This window comes from Arachis stenosperma, chromosome 3 (genome assembly GCF_014773155.1).
Source record: "Arachis stenosperma cultivar V10309 chromosome 3, arast.V10309.gnm1.PFL2, whole genome shotgun sequence".
NCBI classification, from domain to species: Eukaryota; Viridiplantae; Streptophyta; class Magnoliopsida; order Fabales; family Fabaceae; genus Arachis; species Arachis stenosperma.
This window is the reverse complement of record NC_080379.1, coordinates 157,331,450-157,355,491: the sequence shown is the minus strand read 5'-3', so window position 1 is coordinate 157,355,491 and position 24,042 is coordinate 157,331,450. Positions and strand designations below refer to the sequence as shown.

The 24,042-nt window shown below is 31.5% G+C and overlaps 1 protein-coding gene across 1 annotated transcript; it reads right to left on the bottom strand.

Annotated features, from left to right (window-relative positions):
• Positions 1-13,939: 13,939 nt before the first annotated feature.
• LOC130970481 (uncharacterized protein At4g18490) lies at positions 13,940-20,055 on the bottom strand. Its single transcript, XM_057896578.1, has 15 exons — positions 20,045-20,055; positions 19,645-19,726; positions 19,001-19,127; positions 18,553-18,738; positions 17,647-18,420; positions 17,292-17,477; positions 17,087-17,203; positions 16,832-16,966; positions 16,109-16,303; positions 15,844-16,024; positions 15,384-15,445; positions 15,240-15,276; positions 14,925-15,086; positions 14,343-14,453; positions 13,940-14,250 (listed from the first exon to the last, which is right to left on the bottom strand). Exons 1-15 carry the CDS (start codon positions 20,045-20,047, stop codon positions 14,194-14,196), a joined length of 2,415 nt encoding a protein of 804 aa, XP_057752561.1. The 5' UTR covers positions 20,048-20,055; the 3' UTR covers positions 13,940-14,193.
• Positions 20,056-24,042: the final 3,987 nt, after the last annotated feature.

Sequence of the window (24,042 nt, the reverse complement as noted above, 5' to 3'; positions counted from 1 at the left end):
CAAACCACAACCCCATGCATAAGATGAGTTTCAAGTCATACTATATAGATATTCCACTATTAATTAATCAGGCACCGTGATTCTCAGTGCTGAATCCACATTATTGTGTATGCTTATGCTGCTGCTGCTGATGATATATACACGTTTACCTTTCATTACACACAAGGAAATCCATTTGTGTCATCACCTTCACTAATCACTACTACTTTTAACTGAAAAATGTGCTGTCACACCGAATCTAATCGTTGTGCCTTTTCACATTTGAGGATTATATGGTATAGTATAGTATCCTTCTAATAATTAAATATTTTCAAAGAATTCCGACCAATTTTTAGAAAAATATTCTCTATGGCATAATAAACATTTAGTAGCCATGTCATTTTGTTTTATTAGCAAAAGATAGTAAAATTATAAATTATTACTTGTAAAGTATTTAGAAGGAAAAAAAGTGCTAAAGATATAAGCCTTTAAAACACAAACTAATAAAGGTAAAAAAACAAAAAAGGAAAATAAATAGTTATGGTACGAATGTTGGTGAAAATTGTATAAACTATGTTATGTGTATATTAAAATTAGTCACTAAATTTGCCACTAATATAAAATATATATTAGAATACAAATACATATTGAAAATAAATTAAACTACACATGTATTTATACACAAATACATTAGTGGCTGGTTTTAGTGACTAATTTTAATATACAAATAATATTTTTTAAATTATATATATATATATATATATTACATTAATTAAGAATGAATAACAACAAATCATTTTGGTAAGAATAATATTTAATAATTAATATTTTTTAGCAAACATCGACCAATTTTTTAAAAATTATTTTAAATTCTAGATTCTAAATTATAAGTATTTAATCCAAAATTCAAAATCATAAAAACAAATATTGGCTAACTAAATATTTGTTCTGTGTGCTTTAATTTTCTTTTGGCAAAATCTAACGAATAAAATTGAAACTGTATTAGAAATGCACAACTTGTTGCAAATAGATTATGAGAAAGCAAACAAATTATAACTCAAATGATATAATCTTTTTATACATAACTAGAAGTCGCAGATTCGAGTCTCACTCCTAACTTTAAAAAAGAAAAATAGATTATGACAAATTTAGAAATTAGATTATTGTTGTGAACTAGCTCAAGCTGGCTATACATACATATATATTCCAAGTAGTTAAATGTTATTGCTGAGCGAAATGATGGTACATATAAAGTGGAAAGTTTGAAGTAAAATACATGAAAGTTTAAGAATGATGAGTGCTAATGATGATGGGGATCGGGTCCCCCAGGGCTCAATCGGAGGTTGTCATGATACTGTGACTGTCCAGCTTCTCCAATGATTAAACGACGTCGTATCAGAGGCCGTGCCTCACACCGTACACTCATCATTAGAATCAACAACACACAACAACACAAATTGCAAACCACAATTATTCTCCTCAACAACACGCTCATCCTTAAGGATCTATATCTATATATGTATCCAATGCAACTATATATATATATGAAGCAGTCAGCACCGTATTTATAGCACGCAGCTAGTGCGGTTGAGTGTATCCGATGACACGATATATGATTGATTAGAATTGAAGGAATAATGTCTGGATCTGATGATGTGTCTGTGCCGCCCCAACAAGAATTTGCAAAACAAAAAGAAGCTAATAAGCCTCTATATCTGATGTAATGATCGACCAATTGGACTTTGTGGTTGATGTGTAAATATCACTTTCCAGGCCCAACGGAATAAGATTGATTCAAACATTCTAATATGCAAATACCTTAGCTTAATATATAAACATCAAATCAACTACATTTCATTTTATTTTTATGTTACGTGTGCCTTGTTACAGCCACTTCTATAGTTCTATCCACTAGTAGTGTTATTTACCTCAATCTACATAGTCATTACTGATGACGCAAAGTGATTTCGTAGTTATCCTTTTTGCTCACCTAATCATCTGCACTGCCCAATTATCCTAAGTGATTTCTCGTAAATTATATATTATAAAAAAAATATTAAATATACATCAAAATCAACCATCATATTTTTATACGAAAATATTTAATAACAAAAAAAAAAATTAACCAAAAACAATCACAACTTATTTTATTTCAACAATTAATAAATTTTAAATAAGATAAGTTTTAGTTTTTTTTTTGTTTTCCTAATATTATCAATTTTTATACATATACATTAATAATCCAAATCAACTACATATCAAATCTTCTACGTGCTGCGCCCAACCCATTCAACTATTACTGCGGCCCAGCACCTCCACCCTTTAATAATCTCTTCTCTCATTCTTTCGATAATTCAACATTTAAGTTTGACTATTACGTTTGATTATAAATAAAGTTTGTAATATAGTTTTAGAATGTGTTTGATATACCATAATGTTGAAATTTGATGTGGATTATTTTAGAATTTGTATATTATAAAAATATTGTAGCTAATTTCAGTATACATTTAATATAATTAATAAAAAAATATTTTGTTTAGATTTATATATTTTAGACAACAAAAATATTATATATACATAAAAATTAATTTTTAAACCAGTCATTATTTATATATAAATATATATATTATTTAATTTATTTTTAATATATATTTTATATTGTTTTGACTATTGCTTTCTCACGTTTTTATGCATAAATTATAAACATATTTGTTTTATAATATATTTTTTTTAAAATTATAATAATAAAAAATATAATATTAATAACTTTATATGCAAAATTCTACTCTTTTGAGGTAGGAATAAAAATTTCATGCTATAAGAATAAATTTTTTCTTGAAATTTTAAGACTTAAAAGTTAAAACAGAGATCTTATATTACCATAAAAGATTTCCAATAATAACTTCAACAAAAACATGTTAAAAAAAGGCCCACTAAAGTAAAAAAAGGAATTCTAATAACCTGGCTAATGGATAAGGCAGAATGAAATGGAATATATATATTTGGTATGAAATGAAGACAAGTGGTTAGCCACACTTGCTCACAACCCATACACTCTTAGATAGATGCGCACCTAACTTAGCATGTTTATTTTGTGGTTTGGAGTAAATCAAAATCAGTTTGATCAAAGTATGAATATTATTTACTAAATGAACACATCAAACAGTGCATTTGTCATTCTTTTGCTGTTTTGCATTGTTAAGGCGACGAAAGGGTAAGCCAAACTTGTTAATCTTGTAAACATTTCTCATGGACAAATAAAAAGACAAATAAATAATATTTAATAAATTTCAAATATTTTATTTTTTATTTTTAAAAGTAAGTTAAATAATTTAAAAAACATAACAAAAAAACACTGTAGAATTCACCTATTTTTTTATTTGCTTTCGATTGTGTATTTCTCCCTTTCTGTTATGGTGGTACTTTGAAACCCTCTCTACTGCTTTCTCCCCTTATTAGTCTTATCAATTCCTTATATAAGTATATTTCTTTTGGACTTAAAAGCAAATTTGTGCAGAAATTGTATTTTTATTTTGGAAAAAAAAAGGGGGAAAAACGAAAAAGAACTTGCTTGTTACTTAATATTTATTGATTATGCACATTTATAGTTAACATTGTTAACAACCACAACCATGCATTGTGCATATGAATGCATGGTAATAATATTCTATTGATTATTGATTGATATCAAAATAAGAGAGGATTGCAGCATCCAGCATGCATTCATCACTAATGGTGCCTGGGATCGGGGCCCATTGGACTCAGACGCTTCACCCTATGTTGAACATTCTCCATTACTTTTAGCCTTGAAATCACTACGAAAGCATCCAATGCACCAGAGTGATTATGGCTTTCAGAGGACGATGAAGAAGAAGTCAGAGACCGAGGCTCAGAAATTAAAACTATGCATAAGATCAAGAATGTGCAAAACCAGAACCTCAACATTCTTACTTATTGTAGCAATAATAGAGAGGGTGATTATGATCTTAGGCAATAAGCATATTTATAATAAGCAAAAGCAGAATCACACTTAAAATGTTAATAAAATAAAGAGATTTCGCTAGTAAGTTCACTAAGTTGTCTTTGTAAAATTAAAGATAGAACTAATTTATTAGTTTTTATTGTACTTTTTATGAAACAGTGCATACGGTTATCATTCTTTTAATTACTTTTTAACAAGACACAAAATTCTCTCCAATAGATGATGATAATTTACTTGGTCATCGTGCTTTAAACTTTGGACAGACATATAAAAGGTGTATAAATATTGGGTTATGTCACGTGTACACAAAAATGAGCCATCAAAGTCAGCTATTAGTATAAAATATATGCTAGAATATAAACACATTGAAAATAAATTAAACTACATAAATATTTACACATAAATACATTGGTAGCTGATTTTAGTGACTGATTTTGATGTACAAATAGTATTTTCCATAAATATTTCATAGATCCGGTTTCAATTTTCTCATGAATTCTCCAATAATATCTGCTATGTACCATGGGAAGGCCAAGTATAAATTGATCTTCCATGACCTAATTCTCCAATAATACCTAGTGTTTTAGGTCACTTCCTTTCATGACCGATCGAGCACACTCATAGGCAAATCGGCAATATTCTATAATAAAGGTGCGAAAGTGCCATATGGTCATAGTTAATTAGCATAACTTTTTGAAATAATATATGGGCGCTCTTTTTTAATTATTATTATTATTTATCAAACGAGCAAATATTTATTTGTTTCTTTTAAATTTTAATTAGGTCGTAGATATGAATCTAATCAGGCTGACTTTAACTAGACTGAAGTCTTATCCTATTTTTGCCTGTCTATTTTTTTTAATTTCGACCAAAATTATAATATGTAATTATAAGCTTAGATATTATATATGGCAAAGTATAATAAGATTGAAAAGTAAAGGTGAAATTCAAAAATAGATATTATATAATACTTATATCAAATAAATAATTTCAATACGAAGATTTAATATAAATTTTTTATTTTAGTACATATGATTTTTTAAAAAAAAAATATAAATATCGAGTCACGATAAACACCCGTATTTAGAAATGAGCAAAAATAATTGCAGGAATTATTACTCTTGGTGATGAAAGAAGAGACCCATCAAATTCTCAAGGAATAAAAACCTTCACAAATAAGGATTAGGATCTTCTAAATTTTGAATTTGTACTTTAGAAAGTAAAGTGTGATCTTCTACTCTTGAATGGTTTCTCTCTCATATTTATTGTTAGTCCCATCTATGAAATAAATAGTGAGAGATCACACTTTACTCTCTAAAGTGAAATTCAAAATTTAGAGGATCCAAATTCCACAAATAAATAGGAATGGAACATAGAAAAAAGAAATCCTATCGTATAGAGACCGAGTTAATATTTAAAATGGTCCCTAAAATTTGATTTCGATTCAATTTAGTACTCAAAATTTTAATTAACTCTAATTGTATTCTAAAATTTTGATCCGCGCCTTAGTTTGACCATTCCGTCGTTTTCTGTCACCGGAGAGTTGACCTGGCAAATTTGGTCGACACCTGGCACTATCAAAACGACGTCGTTTAACTCTTGACGCCCAAATTGTTTAGAAATGATGTCGTTTGACATGAGAAAGGGGTTAATACAAAAACCCAAACGTTAACCACTTGAAAATGAAACTTCCAATTGACCTTCCTTCTTCTTCCTCCTCCCCTCATATACGTACCCTCAGAGAAGAACCATGGGTGTCGCTGTACCAAAAGTTTGAACCTTTTCTTACTTATTTCGCCCCCATTGTCTAGGAATCACCATCTCTTCGAGAACAGGTTAGTAACAAAATCGTTTCTCTTAACATACGATACTCTGTTTTTTGCAAAATGTTGCATGAGGTTTGTTCTTCATTTTTTTGCTCTATTTCATCAGTGAAAATTTGGGAGACTTTGATTGATTACAGTTGTTGATGATGGTAGAATTCTTGTATGCTAGTGTTTAATTTTTTGTATGTATGGGGTTGTGATCAACTGAATCCTATAATTTTTTGTAACGCAGTCATTGATTCTTCATATTCCATTTTAAAATGACAATCTTACTCCTTCATAACCCATTTTAATTGAGAATTGATTCTATTATTTGTTGCAAAATATTAGCTTTTAATTTGATATTCTAGCTGCGCAATTCTGGTTAGTTTGTTTATTTGTTTTTTTTAATTGATTTTTCATTGGAAAACTATTGTAATTTTAATAGTAGACTCATGCGGTATGTTATTCAATATGTTCTTGTTACCTTTTGATCATTTTAAATCTAATAGATACAATAATCTATGCAGTGAAATTTATGAGATGTGGTATAGAACAATCGAACAACTTTTATATATCTTTGAAAAATTGTTGATTTATGAAAATACATATGTGGGACTTGTTTTTGAATTCTATTGTTTACTTTTTGTTTGTACTCTAAATTTGTCTCTATAATTTTACATAATTCAACTGACACTAAATTTATTTTAAATTTTGATCTGATTGTCTAACTCTTAGCATATCAGTACAAACCAAGGGCCTAAATTTTCACCTCGTAGATATTTGATGCCCTTTTTGTTATTCTATCCCTTGTAGACAATGATATTTGATTATGATTAACTTATTCAATATATTAAAACTAAGCTCCAATTGAATTGTCTGTAATCTAAATTATTGTTTTTAATATATTAAAGTAAGTATTATTTTTAACTATTGTGTCTTTTTTAATCTTATTTATAGATGAATAAAGGTATAATCATTGTGTATTATCATGGAGGTCGTTTTGTCACGAAACCAAATTGTACAATGATCACACTGATGAGTTATCTGGATTGGATGAGGATGTACTAGACGTATTTTCACTGAGAGATTACTATAAGGTCATAGGTTATGATAACATGATTGAGTGTTGGTGGCTTGTTCCTGATAGACCTAAGAAGAGTGGACTGTGAACATTAAGTCATGACAAGGAGCTGGTAGAGATGTGTTTCTATGCAAAGAATAATGATGGAAGAGTGCACATATACTATGAGCATGAAATTTTCCAATCCAACGTAGATGAACCACCTGAATTGATAACGTTAACACCCTATCACACTGGTGTAGACAAAGATATCAAAGGGACCACACCTAGCCCAAAAAATGATACGTTAACCATTCCTTCTGAAGAAACCAATCCTACAACACCTGAAGGCTCTTCCAATACAGCACCGAAATCACCCATTCACCCATTGACTCTACAGCTGAAGGCCCTTCTAATACAGCACCCAAATCACCCAACCCTCATTGAAGGAGACATTCCAACCAAAACCAGCACCTGAACCCATACCTAAGGAGATAACTAAGCCCAAACTAGCATCTGAAGAAATACCTAAGTCCACACCCAAAGCAGCACCTAAATCCAAGTCCACATCCAAACCATCTCCTAAGCTCAAGTCCACATCCAAACCAGTTCCTAAACCAAATTTCACCTCAAATAGAACTAAGTCCACACCCAAGTCTGGATCCAAACCCAAATCAGCACTCAAGCCTAATCCAACCCCCAACTCAGTACCCAAATCTAAAGCCACTTCATCCAAATTAACCTCTATTGCAACCAAGTTTTCTGCTAGACTAAAAGAAAAAGTGGTGGGACAAACAAAGAATACTAACAAATGGGCTCTAGAACAGCTGCACACTTGGCAGAATTTATGAAATTCGTCCCCACTCCGGACTTCAAACCACCAACAACAAAATAAAATACAATTTACAATGTTGACTGAAAATTGTGTAGGACATATTTTGTAGAGTGCATTTGATCAAACTATGCTCTTTTGATAGTTTGAGACTCTGTCATGTAGGATAATCTATTTTGGCTAAGAATATTCTAAAACTCTGTTATGTAGGATATTGTGTTGTATTACAAATACTGCTTTTGATAATGCTACTTATCACTGATGACAATGATTAATTACTATGTGTTATTACATGAATGGTTATCTTTGTTTTTTATAACTTATTTTGTAAAATTTTATACCTCTTTTATATAATCTCAATTTTATTCAACTTTCACAGTACACATCATTACCCAAGAGAACATAAAACTCCATTTCTAGTTTGTCATCAACTTTTAGGTCCATAAAAAAAATCAAATATATACCAATATTTCATTCACATAATTCATATCACATTTACATATATTTCATCTCACCTAATCCAGAAGCTACAATCACAAATCTAAAAATAATGATAAACACAGACAACATAATATTCCACATTCTTAAGATTGTAAGTTCAACTTCAACTATACTAATTTTTTATTCCAGAAAAATTTTTCAATGATCTTCACTAACTGAAGTTTCATTTTTCTCAATTATGACCTCTTCTTTTTCACTATCTGCCCATTTAAAAAAGTCACACCATCTCTTACCGGTAGTCTACAACATCAAAAATCTAAAAAAAATTGAGAGGAAGAGCAACTATAAAACCAAGAAGAATTTGAAAAATGAGACATACAATTAAGTTGTAATAATTCAACTAACTCACATTAATGTTAGGACATCCATAAAATGGTCTCTTTGGATTGGAATCTGTCCCAAACTATCAAAAAAAGGACGCGACCCACAACTGCACCAATGGAAAACCTTCCCACCTCTATCACGGTGTGCGTTCTTCATCTAGCTACCATGCGAATGAGCTCTAATAGAGCTACCTGAGCCTTGGCTGCTGCTCCCCAACATCCTTCTCAACTCTTCGAGAGACTCTTGCGATTTGGAAAAATTGGGGCTGTTAAGTTTTATTTGAAATTTTTAACGTTAAATTGACGTCTTCAAACATTTCGCCATGTCGTCCAATTGCTTTGCTGCCAGGTGTCAACCAAAATTGCTAGGTCAGCTTTCTGGTGACGGAAAACGATGGAAGGACTAAATTGAGGCATGAGTCAAAATTTCAGGGTACAATTAGAGCCAATTGAAATCTTAGAGACTAAATTAAGTTGGAGATCAAATTTCAGAGGCCATTTTGAGTATTAACTCTATAAAAACCAGCTAAATCTCATGACATGAAATTATAATATAATCATGAATTTTATTTATAAAAAGAATCTAAAATTAAAATTTTTAGTTATTATTGATTTTGTTGTTATGAAATGTTGACAATATTATCATAAAAATGTGATAAACAATACATGAATAATCTTATATGTTTAAAATAGTTTGTCTTTGGAATGATATAAATTAATTTTTTTATGTTATATTTTAATTTTATATTGTGTTTTTTAATGAATAAATCATAAACTTTTATATTTAAATTAAATTATGTCGGTTGTGTTGTGTTATATTTATTATGAATAATGCCACACATTTAAGTGTTTTTATAAATTAAATCCAATCAAATTAAATAATAAGACTTGAAATAATATTAGTCATAATTAATTTTTGTTATATTAGATATTAGATTTGATTAAAAAAAGACTTGGATGTATAGTATTATTCATTTATTATTTGGTGCTATTCTTCTGAGATTTTTTTAATTAATAATATCTAAATGGAGAATGCTAGGGGGACAATGACTTTATTGAACAATATGAACAACCACCAATCAAATAAAAACACACTACACCTCCAAATTAACCTTCTAAATTTTAATATTAAAATAACCATCCGTATACTAGTAAAATGAACATCCGATATATCTATTGTTTACATTGTTTAATATTTTTATTGTTCACCTATACTTTTCCTATCTAAAATATCCGTCTGATGAAAGCCATTGCCATCCTACGCTGCTCTGTTTTGATAGTTACACACTTAACAATTGGGTTCATACTTTCATATTTAATACAAATTTTAGTGGTAACTTAACGTGGAGAAGAAAGCTCTTCGTTCTTCCAAAATTAAAGTTCGTCAGAGTAGTTTTCTGAAAGGGATTTTAAATTGTAATAGAGTTTCAAATTATTCATCATCTGATCTTGTAACATTATAAAAGAATTGTGGCCTTGCACTATATAGATCATGCATCCACCATAAACGAGGGGACATCCAAAACCTAATAAACCCTAGCTTGTAGATGCTATCCATTTTTCAAAAATAAAAATCAAATCCATTGCAATAGTGCTAAATCGCAGTATTATTTGTTAATATTGGTCGGCATTGTATAAAACACCGACAATTTCGTCCTACTCTTAGGTAGTGTTTGGTGGAGAGACAGAGACAGAAAGACTGAGATTGAGAGACTGAGACTAAGAGACAGGGATTGAAACAAATCTCAGTATTCTGTTTGGTGCAAAATGGGAGACAGGAATTGAAACAAGAATAAAACTCTAATTTAATTTGCACAAAGGGTAAAATTGAAATTAATTAATTGAAATGAAAATATTTTAGGTATAAAATGTTATTAAAGTTTCAGTCTCCATCTCTAAAAATTTCAGTCTCCTGTGTCCCTACTTTTTGGAGGTACTGAAATATTGAAATTTTAGAGATAGAGACAGAAATTTTAATACCAGTCTCTGAACTAACAAACACAATACTAAGTCTCAGTCTCTCAGTCTCTGTCTCAGTACTTGAAAACAAACGCTACCTTAGAGAATGAAGAGTGTATATATATATATTTGATGAAGCAACTCATAACCACAGGAATGCATTATATTGTTATCATCTTTCAATGAATGGATCCTACAAATCTGTCTGAAAATTTAGTATTTAGTATATATGATCCAGACCAAGATACATACTTATATTATATGCAATCCTCCTGGAGTAACCAAGAGACATATCATACATTACTTATAGAATATCAACAGAAAAATCCACTTTGATGAGAAGATATCATTCTATATACTCTTTACCTTATCCTAATTACATTTTTCATACTAACCTTATCCTAATTAATTGTGCGTCATATCCCTTGCCTTATTGGCATTTGTTGCTTTAATATTTTTATATAGACACTTAGCAAGTTAGCATTATCCTTACAATTTAATTTATAATTTTATATGTGTATTTAATTATATTTTTTTACATCACTAAAAATAACTATTTTATATTAATTTCTTAAATAAATATCTAAAAAAACTAATATAATTAGATAATTATATAAAATATTTTACATTATTAATGCATTAAAATTAAACTCTTCTCCATATAAGGAAAATTCATCCCCGACCTATTGACTTTCTCATCTTTGCATTGTTAGTATCCAACTATCCATGAATATTTTTGTTTTACTTTTAATAGTTTTGGTTGGGCACTGAACATGTATATCTAGACATTGACAACGAGGGAAAATCAATGTTCTCTCTTCGGTCGCATAATATACATTCTTGAAAGATATAATTGATAGCTGCTTCAATTTATAGTAGAGTTATCATCTAAATAACAACTATTGCATTCTTTTTTACTTACATCGTTAATTAATAACTGCTTTAATTTATGCATCATAATATATCTGTAAATAAAAATATTATATGTACATCAAAATTTAATTATTATATTTCTGTATAAATATATATTATTTAATTATAATTATTTAAATTTTATATTTTATATTTTAATATATATTTTATATAAATAATTAATTTAATGACTAATTTTTTATATACACTAATAGTGATTTTTTTTAAAAAACTGATAAAATTGTGAAAGAATAGGAAAAGAAAAGAATGCGAACTTTTATTGATTGTTGATTGATTGAATTGGATTGAAGTGTTGTAAACTATGAGGGTAAAACTAAATATATATAGAGCATTGTCCTATGAAAGATAAAAGTAAAGATAAGATAAGAAGAAAAGATAACATAAAGATAAGATAAGATAAACTAATAAAGACTAAAATTAGAATTGAATTTATGTATTCTGTTGGACTGAATTTATGAGCCATAAGACTTCTTTATTGTTGTCATGGGCTAATATAGAAGAGTAGTTTAATAAAAACTGTCTTAAAACATTAGTCAGTTAACGAGAATTTTTCAATTATCTATTTAAATTTTGCAAAAAAAAAAAAAACACCTGAAACTTATCATTAACTACCCTTTCCTGCCTCTCTAATGCCTCTCCTTACATTTTCCTCATAACTCACAAATATACCCTATATAGGAAAGAAGGAATAGCATCATATGCTAGGAACTAGGAAGATAAAAAAAAAAAATTATCTTATTTAACCTTCATTTATTGTTGTAATAATTAATAAATATTAAATAAAATAAATTTTAATTAATTTTGACTAACTTTTTTTGTTATCAAATGTTTTTGTAACAAAAATATATAATTTTGAGTTTTTAAAATTTTAAGATATAAATTCGTACATTTTTTTTTTTGGTGAAATGCGAGTACACTTTATTCCATAACAAAACTCCAAAATAATTCAGCAATGTTACAAAGCCACAATAATATGACCAGAATTTTTTATATAAATTATGGTAATAATCGGATGAAATATAAAAGTAAGACATTTTTTTCTCATCCAAGTTCACTGATTTTGGAATATGATTCCTGCCAAAAATTCTGTCTTTTTAACAATTTTATTATTGATGATTTGACTGCTTCCAAAGGCATCTCACGCCACCCTGAACAGAGCAAGGTCTTTATTTTTCAAGTTATAAATCGCATAATGAGTCATGACGCTACGAAACTAAACTTAGTACACAAAGTTGAGCAACTTCCGCTCTCTTCCTCCGATGCCAACTGTTTTCAAGTGGTGGTGTGCGTCTGGCCCCCCTGGACTTACTCTACGGGGATAGTAGTACTGGCTTCCCGTTGCATTCTTAGGTCTTAACTCAAACTTTGAAGATACCTTAGAACTTTCATGCAATATGGTACCATCTTTATTGACACTGTTGAGGAAGACAGGGATGTGAGATGAAAAGGGACTATGAATCCTTAGAGGCCGAGCCTCAGACATGGTGAACGAAAGCAGTAGGAGCAAGATGCAGAAACAGAAACAGAAACCAGATCTCGCCATTCTCCACTCCTTCAAGATTTCAAGAGATTGTTGACGTTCTTACTATATTCCAAGCATAGATGGAAGCATATATATAGGGGTTTGGTGGCGTAGATACTGCCAGTATTTTATAGGAATCCAAGTGGGAAGTGCAAGGTCAACAAAAAATTGTCCGAGTGTGTCGTGCGATTCGTTTTTGTTTCTTTATGAGCACTTCCAGTAATCGTCAAAAGCTTTTGTTGTCTTGTAGGTTAAATACAAATCATGCGGAAAGCTAATTGGATATATGGCTGAAAAGATGTATCCTGGAGTCTTATACGTAAAGGTTAGATTGTTGTATTCGATCGAATGTCAACTAGAAAACTTCAACTCCTTAGTGCCAATTTGTTGCCTTATGATTGTGTATCTATGTCGTATGTGGAAAAGAAAAAGAAAGGCGACAAAAGCTATTGTCGAGGTGGTGGATACAGCAAATTTATCGTGGATTCGTGGAGCTAACATGAATCCTTGCTTTCTTGGTTATTTAGAAGGGAGAATTAAACGTAGAGACTGGATAAACTGTTGGGTAGGAAACCTTGGTCAAATCGTTAATATTCATAACAGTTATAAAAGTAAAAGCTAGTTTGGTAATAAATTGGCCACTGAATAGGATCAATTATGTAGGAAGCCTTGCCATGTTTCTCAGAACTCGGTAGTTTGGAATATTTTTTTTTCTTAAACAAATTATCTTATAATCCCTAACTGTTTTCTATTTTATCCTAAGAACTCAGATCCCTGCTTCAATGCTACGCTAAGAGAGAAATATTGTAGATTAACGTGGATAATGTTATATTTCAACTAGTGGGACAAAGTTTTGTTGTTGTAATGTTATATTTCACCCTTCATTTTTGCAATGGAGCCCACATTTAATTTTAGCTTTGTACGTAGAATAGTTAATTCTACTTCATCATTAATTCTCGAGACAAAATGTCAAAATCTGACAGAGGAATCTTTCGAGACGACAATTTAGGGCCACAATGGACTTGGGGCATGCTCAGCAATCGTCTTCTTTTAAATTTTCAAAATCTCAAACGGACCAAAGTTATGTCTAATCACATGTTACACAACCCACAAAATCACAAATGTTTTAAAATTTCTTTCTATGGAATGGCCAAAATTAGTCCAGATATTCGGTCCTTAAATTCAAATGGTGATTAATAATCTGACAAGTGTTATATTGAAGAAGAAAATTCACAGCAACCAAGAAACTTTTGTAGATTCGTGTGAACCTCCGAATGCAACATTTTGCTGCTGATCATGTTTGAATCCCCTTGGACGTCAATTGGGAAGCAAATTGCTGAACCTTCCGAATGTTCACAAAAGTTAAGAAAATATCCAGTTTTACCAACTGTAGTAAATAAATTTATTGACAAGTAGCAAATGGCAGAAGAGAATAAAGGATATTTCTTCTTCATAAATGGGATGATTAAGCATCAGCAAGTTATTATCGTTCACAATGGCTCTAACTAATAATTCTTTTGCTTCCTCGTGCTTCTTTCTCAGCATGTTACAAATCTGCAAAAAAAAAAAAAAAGAAAAAGAAAAACTGATTCAAGAATAAATCCACCGAATGTAATTTTTTTTCCCTCATTCCAAGCTCTAATTATAATGAATGCTTGAATGGAAATGTTTATTTCATTTCCATCAAATATGTTAACAGATATGGATCGGAATTGTTGTAACTTGCAAGTGTATGAATATATCATTTTGTTTATGTGCAAAGAATAATCTAATTTCCTCACCGAAACACATGCAATGTATCTTTAGGAACAAGAATGGCCCTGTTTAAAAGATGCACGTTTCCTCAAAAATTCTGATGTGTAAAATATAGTACATGCAGTTTTTGTTAAGATGGCTAACAAATATTTCATGCTATTTTATTCAGGACATACAATAGCCCATTTTCAATTTTCAGACAACCACCAAATTTCTGGGCAACCATAAAATTGACATACAAAAAATATGGTAGAATTTTGAATCACTCACATCTTCAAGTTCCTTCATACATGCTTCTGCCTTTCCAACATTGCTGTTATTTTCCATGAGTATAGAATCAGTTACTTCGATTTCTTTCACTTTAATCTCTGATGAACTTTCAAGTCCAAAGCTTGGGTGCTGACAGATTAAATTGGCCGGCTTACTCTGTACCTAATTTCCATGAAAGTAAAACTGAGTAATATCTGAAAAGAAACTGGTATTACACAGTCACGGTTAAATACGTATCTCCAAGTATCCTTACATTATATCATTCATCCTCAAATATATGAAAACAGGCCGTATAAAATTATGCCTAAAATGTACCTGCTCAATAACTTCTTCCAAGGATTCCTTGGAGTTTCTGCAGATGTTCAGAACTATGTTACTTGTCTAGAAGAACCAACAAAAGAAAAAGAACTACCCCCTAACAAAGAAAATATATAGAACAACTAATTTGTTCATTATGACCTGCTAGGAGACTGAGAGAGGCGCTTTAAGGACCTCAACGAGGTCATACCTGCTTCTAGACCCTGCACAATTGCATTATTCGAAGAATTTCAATAAGGGATTAATTTCTTCAACACATAAGGTACAAAATCTTATTTAGAAAGTTAGAGTACTGTAATCATGAACTTCTTTTGACAGTTGACATTATTTGTCTTTTGAGTTTCTTTCCTTTGGGGAAAAAAATGATTTGTTATGCCATTGAGGGTGAGGACCAAGGGGAAGAACTATGCACCAAACGTAGCAGACAATAGTAATCATAAGATATACCAAATCAATTAAAAAAGGTAAAAGAATATAGTAAGAAAATGCATACGTAGATGTGAAAGTTAAAAAGAAATCCAACATAGGGCTTCTGGTGTCAAATCATTTGAGTCATAACTCCTATTTTTTCCGTTAAAAAGCAGAAAAATAAGGGTCCCACCTCAATAGTTTTCCTCTTCAAGAGTGGTGTCAAAGGCTTTTGATTGCCACCGCTATCAGTAAGATGGTGATCTTTTGATGCTTTAGTGCCCTGAATCTCCAAACTTTGTTCAGAGCTTACTTTGGAGTTTGCTTCTTTTTGGTGTATGTTAGCTGGTAGCACCCTGCTAGCTTCAATATTCCTAAGATAACAAATAAAGCCCACTCAAAGTCCCTTCATGATTTCGAAGGGAGCAACAGATAGAATAAAGAACACAGCATCACACCTTAAAGATTTCAAGCTAGAGAGAGGTGGAGTTATCTTGCAAGCTTTAACAGAAGCAAGTTTACTTCCATCTATGGAACTCATCCTTGATTTTTGAGAAGATTCCTTGGCTGACACTTCAGCTTGAGAATTTACAGACATCTGTGTAGCATTTCTAGTTGTCTTCTCAGCTAAGCAGGAAGGGTTAAGTTGAGAACTACAGAACACCACAGATAGCAGCAGATCATGCACAATAATTCTGCAGGATGTCTTGAAAGCTCAAAGTAGAGAATTTAACTAAGCTTTATTTACCCTAGCATTAACATAAGAGAAAATCAAGATAATAAATGCATGGTGAGGACCATGAAAATTATCTATCAAGAAAGATCACAATTGAATATAAAATATTCAGAGTTTTTCCCTTCTTTAATGCATTGGTGAAAGATCAGGCAGAGATGAATATCAGAAGTCTGAACCACATAGACAAGATTCCATATGATATGAAGATTTACAAACTCTTCCAATATGCTAATTCTTTATTGACCAAATTCTTCGATTAATTTCTTTTGCTTGAAAATATCATTTCTTTTGATTATATTTAACCAAAAGCATAGGCAAATTCGATCTGTTTCATTCACAGTGCTGTAGGTTAGCACATACTCTCCTATCATCAAAATATTTTCTGGAATTTTTCGTATACTACCACCAAAGACAGTTATACACAAAAGGAAAAATAGCTCCTTACTTCAATATACTAACATCCTTAGCCGACGTTCTAGTTCCTGGAAATATAGCCTTGCTTTTATTTACTTCTTGGTGAACTAACTGCTCATTTCCAGTTAACCTGCCTGCACTTGGCGTAACAGACGATGTTCCCTCCCTGTTCACGATTCAGAAGTGACAGTAACATTCATTACTGGCATGTAGCAACCTAACTTTTGCAAATAGAAAGTAAATACATGTATAACATAAGTCAAGGACCATATATATCACCATTCACCTCATATTGCAACCACTTTTAAGACCATCTTTGCTATCAAGCAACGGTCTCATTAGTTTGCTGGAAGCCGGGAGTAAATCAATTGCCAATTTGCTACCAAAGCTCGTGCTATTTGATCTGAAGCCCTTCCCAATTTAAAGATATCTATAAAAAACACTGACCATTTAAAAGATAATAAATAATTGCTTTAGCAAGCATAACGCACCGTGTCTGAGTTATGGATCTCAGGTTATCACCATTTCTTTGGCAGACAAAAGTAATACTCTTTGCCCCAGCTGTTGATGCATGATGTTTTATGGAGCTTTTATCCTCTGGCCTGCTGATTATATTTGACTGTGTGCCTTGGATTTCTTTGTCTTTCATCAGCTTGGTTTTATAATCTAGGGATTTACTGTATCAAGTGTGTAAGAATTGTGAAAAATGCTGCTTACCTATAGAGGCTATAACCATTTTAATTCCAAGTCCTTGTGAGTCCGACAGAGTAGGAGTTTTAGCAAAGCTAACAACACAAAAAGAAATGAATGGGTATAGACATAATAGTAAAATGATATAATCTCGACCTGCTTGTTGGAGCCAACTGACACTCCAAACTTGAATTTTGCTTTTCTATGATGTCATTGTCACATGAAGTCTCCATTGGGGCATCACTTTTAGCAGTATCTTCAAGGCTTTTATCACTCTTTTCAGGTTGAGGGTCATTTGTTACACCTTGGGTACTGCTACCTAGATTTTCTCCAACAGTATTATCTGACCCAGTGCTGTGCATCAGGGATGAATGCTCTAAATGTAAGTCAACTCCATCAGAATCCATATATATTGCCTCATCATTAACCTTTGGTATTTCACCTGAAACATTAACCTCTTCTGGGATAATGTCTTTCTCTGGATCACTCTGACCTACTAACTGGGAAGACTCTTTAATGGTAACATGTACAGGCATTGATTCTGTCAACTTTGTCATCTCACACAAGTATTTTTCTTTATCCATTTCTTCTGTCTCTGCAATTTTATTTATATCTGAAGCTTGGTTCACAATTGAAACGTCCATGGAACCCAAGGATGACAATTTGGAAGTAGAACTACCTAGTCCAGAATCTAGATTCCCTAGGTTACCAACTGAAGTCTCAATTTTCAATTTTTCCAGTCTCTCTGATGCCTGTGGTTTTATAGCCATGCTATCAGTAGATGCATGAGCATTTTCAACATTGCTAGCTTTAGGCATTTTAGCACCTGCATTGTCACTTTCTTCTGCTGTAACTACTTTTTCCCTAAGGTTCTTGTTGGAAGAAGCATCTCTTTTTGTTAAGCTTGGATCAAGATTGAAGTTATCCAACCTATGCCAATAGAAGACGTGTAAATATGATAATACATTTGAACCTTCAAAACACTCACACTACCATAGCTGAAGCCAACAATAACATTGTTCCACATTAGATGATTATTGTCTTGAGTACTTTGCTACTTACTCATTAAAATCAAAGCTGAAATTAAATGCATCTTGTTTTCCTGCTTTTCCACCACCAGAAGATTCTCCTTTTTTGTCCTTAGACTGGGAAGACTTTTTGGGTGTGCATGCAAAATCAAGGTCGGACATGTCCATCTTAAATGATGATATGTTTTTGAAATCACCGTCCAAATTAAAATTCATGTCCCTACAGCAAGAGAGTATTTCTTAGAAATAAATAGGTGCTACTAATTCACATTTGCATATATGTATATCCTGCCTTTAGTGAAATAAAAAAATTTAATGTATCATATAACCCTTCCTCTAGTATAAGTGTTAAATACAAACATCTTATCAGTCAACTGGAACATTTAAAATGAAGGATGTTTCAGAATGAAACCAATAACAGCATCCTTTGACTTCATATTTCCCTTTGCCAAAATCAAACTCTAAAATTCAAGAAGACTCACAGTTTATCAAAGTCAAATGTCTTTTTCTTCCCTTTAGGAATAGAGTCAAAGCCAAAATCCATTGTATCATCATCTGCCATTGACATGGTTTTCCATGAACTAAGAAATTCCTTTCCAATGTCTTCATCTGTCGGAAATGAAAAATGTATAACGATAAAAGAAAACTCACGTAACATAATATCTCTAAGAATCTTGCATCGATAATATAATAGGTTAGATCCTTAATGAAGTGCAAAAAACTGCGTATGGAAACAGTGAAGAACTTAAGTCCTATACATCAGAACTATTATTGAATCTAATGAACTCTATCTTACTTTGTATATTCTACTCATGTTCACTTCATATCCTTGGCAACTGATCAAATGAAATGGTGATATCTGTTGCAGTACTATTTTGTATGCAGAAACCTGATATATTTTTTCTTAATTTGAAATGGAAAAATACTTAGAAGAATTGAGTTCATTGAATTGATATGCTTCCTTAAATTTTATGAACTATCAACAAACACACTAATTTTAAACAGAGTTTACTAGTAAATATGACAAGTAAATGTAATTAATTCCTAGATCATTTATTTCATCCTCTTATTCTAATATTGTTTCAATTTCCATATAAAAATACTAGGAAGAGTTCACTTATATTACCTAGCAATGAACCTTTATCTTTTGAATCTGCAGAGGATGATTCCTTGTTCTTTTCTGCCATTGCTTGAGGCTGGCAAAAATTCTGAATAAAAAAAAGGTAACAAAAGTGTTTGTCAAATCCAACAACCTTAAGACAGACTGCAAGCCGTTAGCTATCATAGATGCTTCACATGGGAAGAATGTAAAAATAAATGAAAACATCCAGGTGGAAATATCTGGCCAATAATAAACCAAGTGCTTCAGCCCTCCAATGATGAAAACAAAGAATAACAAACTAGCTATTCGTCAAGCAAATACAAATCATTACCAACAACTAACAGTGAATAATAGGCCAGAGAGAACAGCAAATTAGGATATCCTACGGATTTAGGATGAATTAAACAAAGAAAATAAAGTTGACCATTTCACCATATGAACCATCTTTGAACGATGTCCATCGCTCTTTTGGTTAATCCTCCCAAATTAGACATAACAAGATATAACAATTGAGAGTTGACATTATAGAGAAAATAGTTTCATATTTACAGTTTTGACATTACTGCAAAGTATCCTAGTCGTAGTCAAAAGCATATTATGAACAAGCTAACTACAGATATCGTACTATGGAAAGCTAACAGGGAAGTGGTAAATGGCGTCAAAAAAGTCCAAAAACCACTTCCTTAGCATCCTGTAGTGAATTACCATTATACGATAAATTATTGCATATAATATAATAATACATTGAGAAATCAATTAACGTTGGCGATCCATGAAAATTCTTACTAAAAGTCAAATTAATTAGGCAGTGAAAATAACCAAGGAATTCAAAATTCGTCAAAAAGAGAAAGGAACTAGCAATAGCAATAAATCAAGCGCAAGTGAAGTTGTGACTAGTGAATCTATCGGCATTGGCATAACTCCACGGACACTAAAACTAACAAAATTTATGAAAATTGTAAACAGAAAACACGAAATTTGTGAGAATCGAAGAGATCAATTCACAGCAGAAAATAGATGCGTAATTGACAGATCGAGGAAAGCTAGGTGACAAAGCGGAAACGGAAGCGTTAAGATACGAAACCTGTGAGAAAGCAGAGATTTGCACTTTGCGTAACAGAGTGAGAGTGACGATCGACAGCAAGAGAGAATTCGTTCGGTTACTGTGATGAGAATAGAGATGCGAGAAAATGTAGCGTTTTGATCGAAAGAAAATGAACGCGGCCACACGGGAAGCTTCACAGTGTTAAGAGTGAAGACCGATGAGGAAAAAAATGGAAACTGAACTGTTCATTCGAATTAGCATTAAATATGAACGGCTTCTAAGTCTTTGCTACGGGGAAGGCGGGAGAAAAAGAGGTAAAATAAATGACCGATATAAAATTGTGATAAAAACTCGTGTAATTAATTTTTTTTGTAAAGTTGATAATTAAAAATAATTAAATAATTTGATTGATTTTATTAAATTTTAAATTTAATTTAATAATTTTTAATTATTAATTTTACATAAAAATTTATTGTATTTAAATTTTTATTTAAAATTATAAATTAATATCAAATTTTATTTGTCTAAATGATTAGAATAAATTATCATTTTAATTTTTAATATTTAGATTAAATTTTAATTTAATTTTTAATATATTAAATATTTTATTTTAATTTCTAAAATTTTTAAACGTCTTATTTTAATATAAATAAAGATAAATGTAAAAGAAAGTTAGTACACATACTATTTAATATGTTTATCTATTGAAATCACACGTAATGGAAGATGGTGTCAGCACGAATACAGAAAGCTTTTTCTTGGGGAACATGAAAAGCTAGCATTTCGGAAAGCGACGGCGTTCACGGCTGCGGAGCCGGCTGTCGGAGACTCCCGACGACAAGAACCAAAATAGACGGTTTTTTATTATTGGGAATAGGGATGGCAATACCACCCGAACCCGCAGGTACCCACTCCGTCCTTACTTGTTTAGGACGGGTAATTATTTGCCTCACACCGAGGCAAATTTTTAGCGGGGTTGGTTCTTGGGAGGGGTGGGGCGAGACGGAATCGGATTTAGGTAATACTCGTCTTACTCGTTCCGTTATATATATAATATATATAATTTTAATATATAATATGTATAATATATGTAAAATAATTAGTAAATGATTAATAATATTGTATCATATTTAAATTTTTTTTTTAATTTATGTTATGTATGTGATGATAATTATATAAATTTTGAAATTTAATTTTATTTATTGGATTTTAATAATTATAAGAGTGGATAGGGGCGAGAGATTACCCACAGGAGCGAATTAGGATTCAACATTTTACTACTCACGGGTAGAAACGGGGTAGGTTCTATGCGGGTTGTTATCCGGTGGGGCAAAGTCGGGTAGAGCAAAAACCTGCCCCTACCCACCCTGTTGCCACCCCTTGTTGGGAGGTGGAAGCCCCATAAATGACTTGGACAGTGAATAATGGGAGCCCTTATAAACATTAGATAACATTTGTTTTGAGGTATTGAGATAAAGATTAGGAGACTGAGATTTAGTATCATATTTGTTGGTTTAGAAATTAGTACTAAAATTTTTGTCTCTATCTCCAAAATTTTAGTATTTTAATACCTCCAAAAAGTAAAAACCCAAAAGACTAAAATTCTTAGAGATAGAGACTAAAACTTTAATAACATTTTATACCTAAAATACCTTCATTTCAATTAATTAATTTCAATTTTATTCTTTATATAAATTAAATTAAAATGTTATTCTTGTTTTAATTTCTGTTTCTCATTTTGCATCAAATAGAATACTTAAATTTATTTTAACCAAGGTTTTGAAAACCGAATCGATCATCGAACCGCTCTAGCTATTGGTTTACTGGTTCATAGGTTTAACCGATTCAACCGTGGTTGAACCGAAAAAACCGTTTTATAATAAAATAATAAATAAAATATAAATAAACACACTAAAACATAATAATAGTCTAATACAAACTTTAAAATATCATCTAAATTAAAAGTACTACATAAAGCAGAATGTTATAATCTCATTTAAATACACAAACTCAAATTAAATAACAAAAACAACCAACCAGACATAAAATACCAACATTCAAGTTTATCATCAATTATCAAAGTCAAGTGGTGCAGCATAACGTATACTACTACCACCACCACTACCACTTTAATCTAAATCAGCATCAATCATCTATAAATATACAATTAGATTTAATTTTTATTGTGCAAATACGACTACTCCTACTCTACCAGCAACAACATATGACTTGTGAGCAAAGAAAAAAAAGAGATGAACGTATCTATTATCTCTGAGGTCCTCCGCAAAACCATTTATTATTAGTACTAGACTCATCAACCAACCCCCTTTGATCTTACTACTCTTCCTTCCCAGTATTGTAAGCAAAAGGGAGAAGAAATGAATTGACTATAGTAAAGATTTTAATTTATGGTATAAATTTTGTTTATTCCATGTCATGACTCTTCACACAATCAACCTAAGACAAATTCTCAATTCTCACCTTAGGATTACAAAGACAACGGCGCAAGTTTGAGAAGCCGCCATCACAAACAACGGTAAGAGGTGCATGTACTTTTAGCTCCTGACCATCTTTGATCTTGTACTAAACACCTTTAATTGTCCCCTTTTCTTCAATCAAGGAAGTGACTGACCCTTGCAGCAATCGGACACTGTAGAATGATAAAAACAAACCAGCATGAGAATATTACTTAACAAGAAAATACCTTCAGCTCTCGGTAGAAGAATGAAACTGAAAAAATAAAAAATTATTTTGTAATAATCAAATACTAGACAGAAGCTAATAGCATGAAACCTTCCAACAAAATTACTTTGGTAATCCACATGATTTAAATAATCTAACCAAAACAAATCGAATGACATCTATCTGAAGTATAGGAAGTTAGGAACTAAGACCAATTTTACAATTACTACCAAAACAAAAAATCCTAGGCAGTTGCAAGTTGCAACACTGTAAAAAAGTTAATAATTTATATGACAAACGAGAACTGGAGGAGGAAAATACATATACAAAGCACAAACTATACATCACAGAAAGGAAGAAATCAATACTTGGGCAGTGTGGCAGCCTTTTCCCGCATCCTCTGAATAAAATGGCCATTGTGATAGCTTCTACTAGCGATATCTGACTGAAACTTTTCAAAGAGATAAGAGAGGCATGTATTTTTTCCGTCCTTGAAAAGTGCATAACCAAACACTCTCTGAGCATCAATTTCCTCCACACAATCTGCAGTTGAAACACAAAATTTATTAATCCTTAAGCACGGTGGTTGCGGAAGGGGACAGAGACACCGAGAGACAGAGACAAAGACACCGAGCGACCAAAGGAGACAGAGACACCGAGAAAGACAGAACAACAGAAGGTGGCTTCGAAGGTCG

Coding starts and splice junctions, on each gene's coding strand:
- LOC130970481 (XM_057896578.1), bottom strand. Junction 16,304..16,831: donor AAGGATGTTAGTATATTGAA/GTAAGGAGCTAT, acceptor GGTGTTCTGTAG/TTCTCAACTTAACCCTTCCT. Junction 14,454..14,924: donor GTATGAAGGAACTTGAAGAT/GTGAGTGATTCA, acceptor TTTTTTTTGCAG/ATTTGTAACATGCTGAGAAA.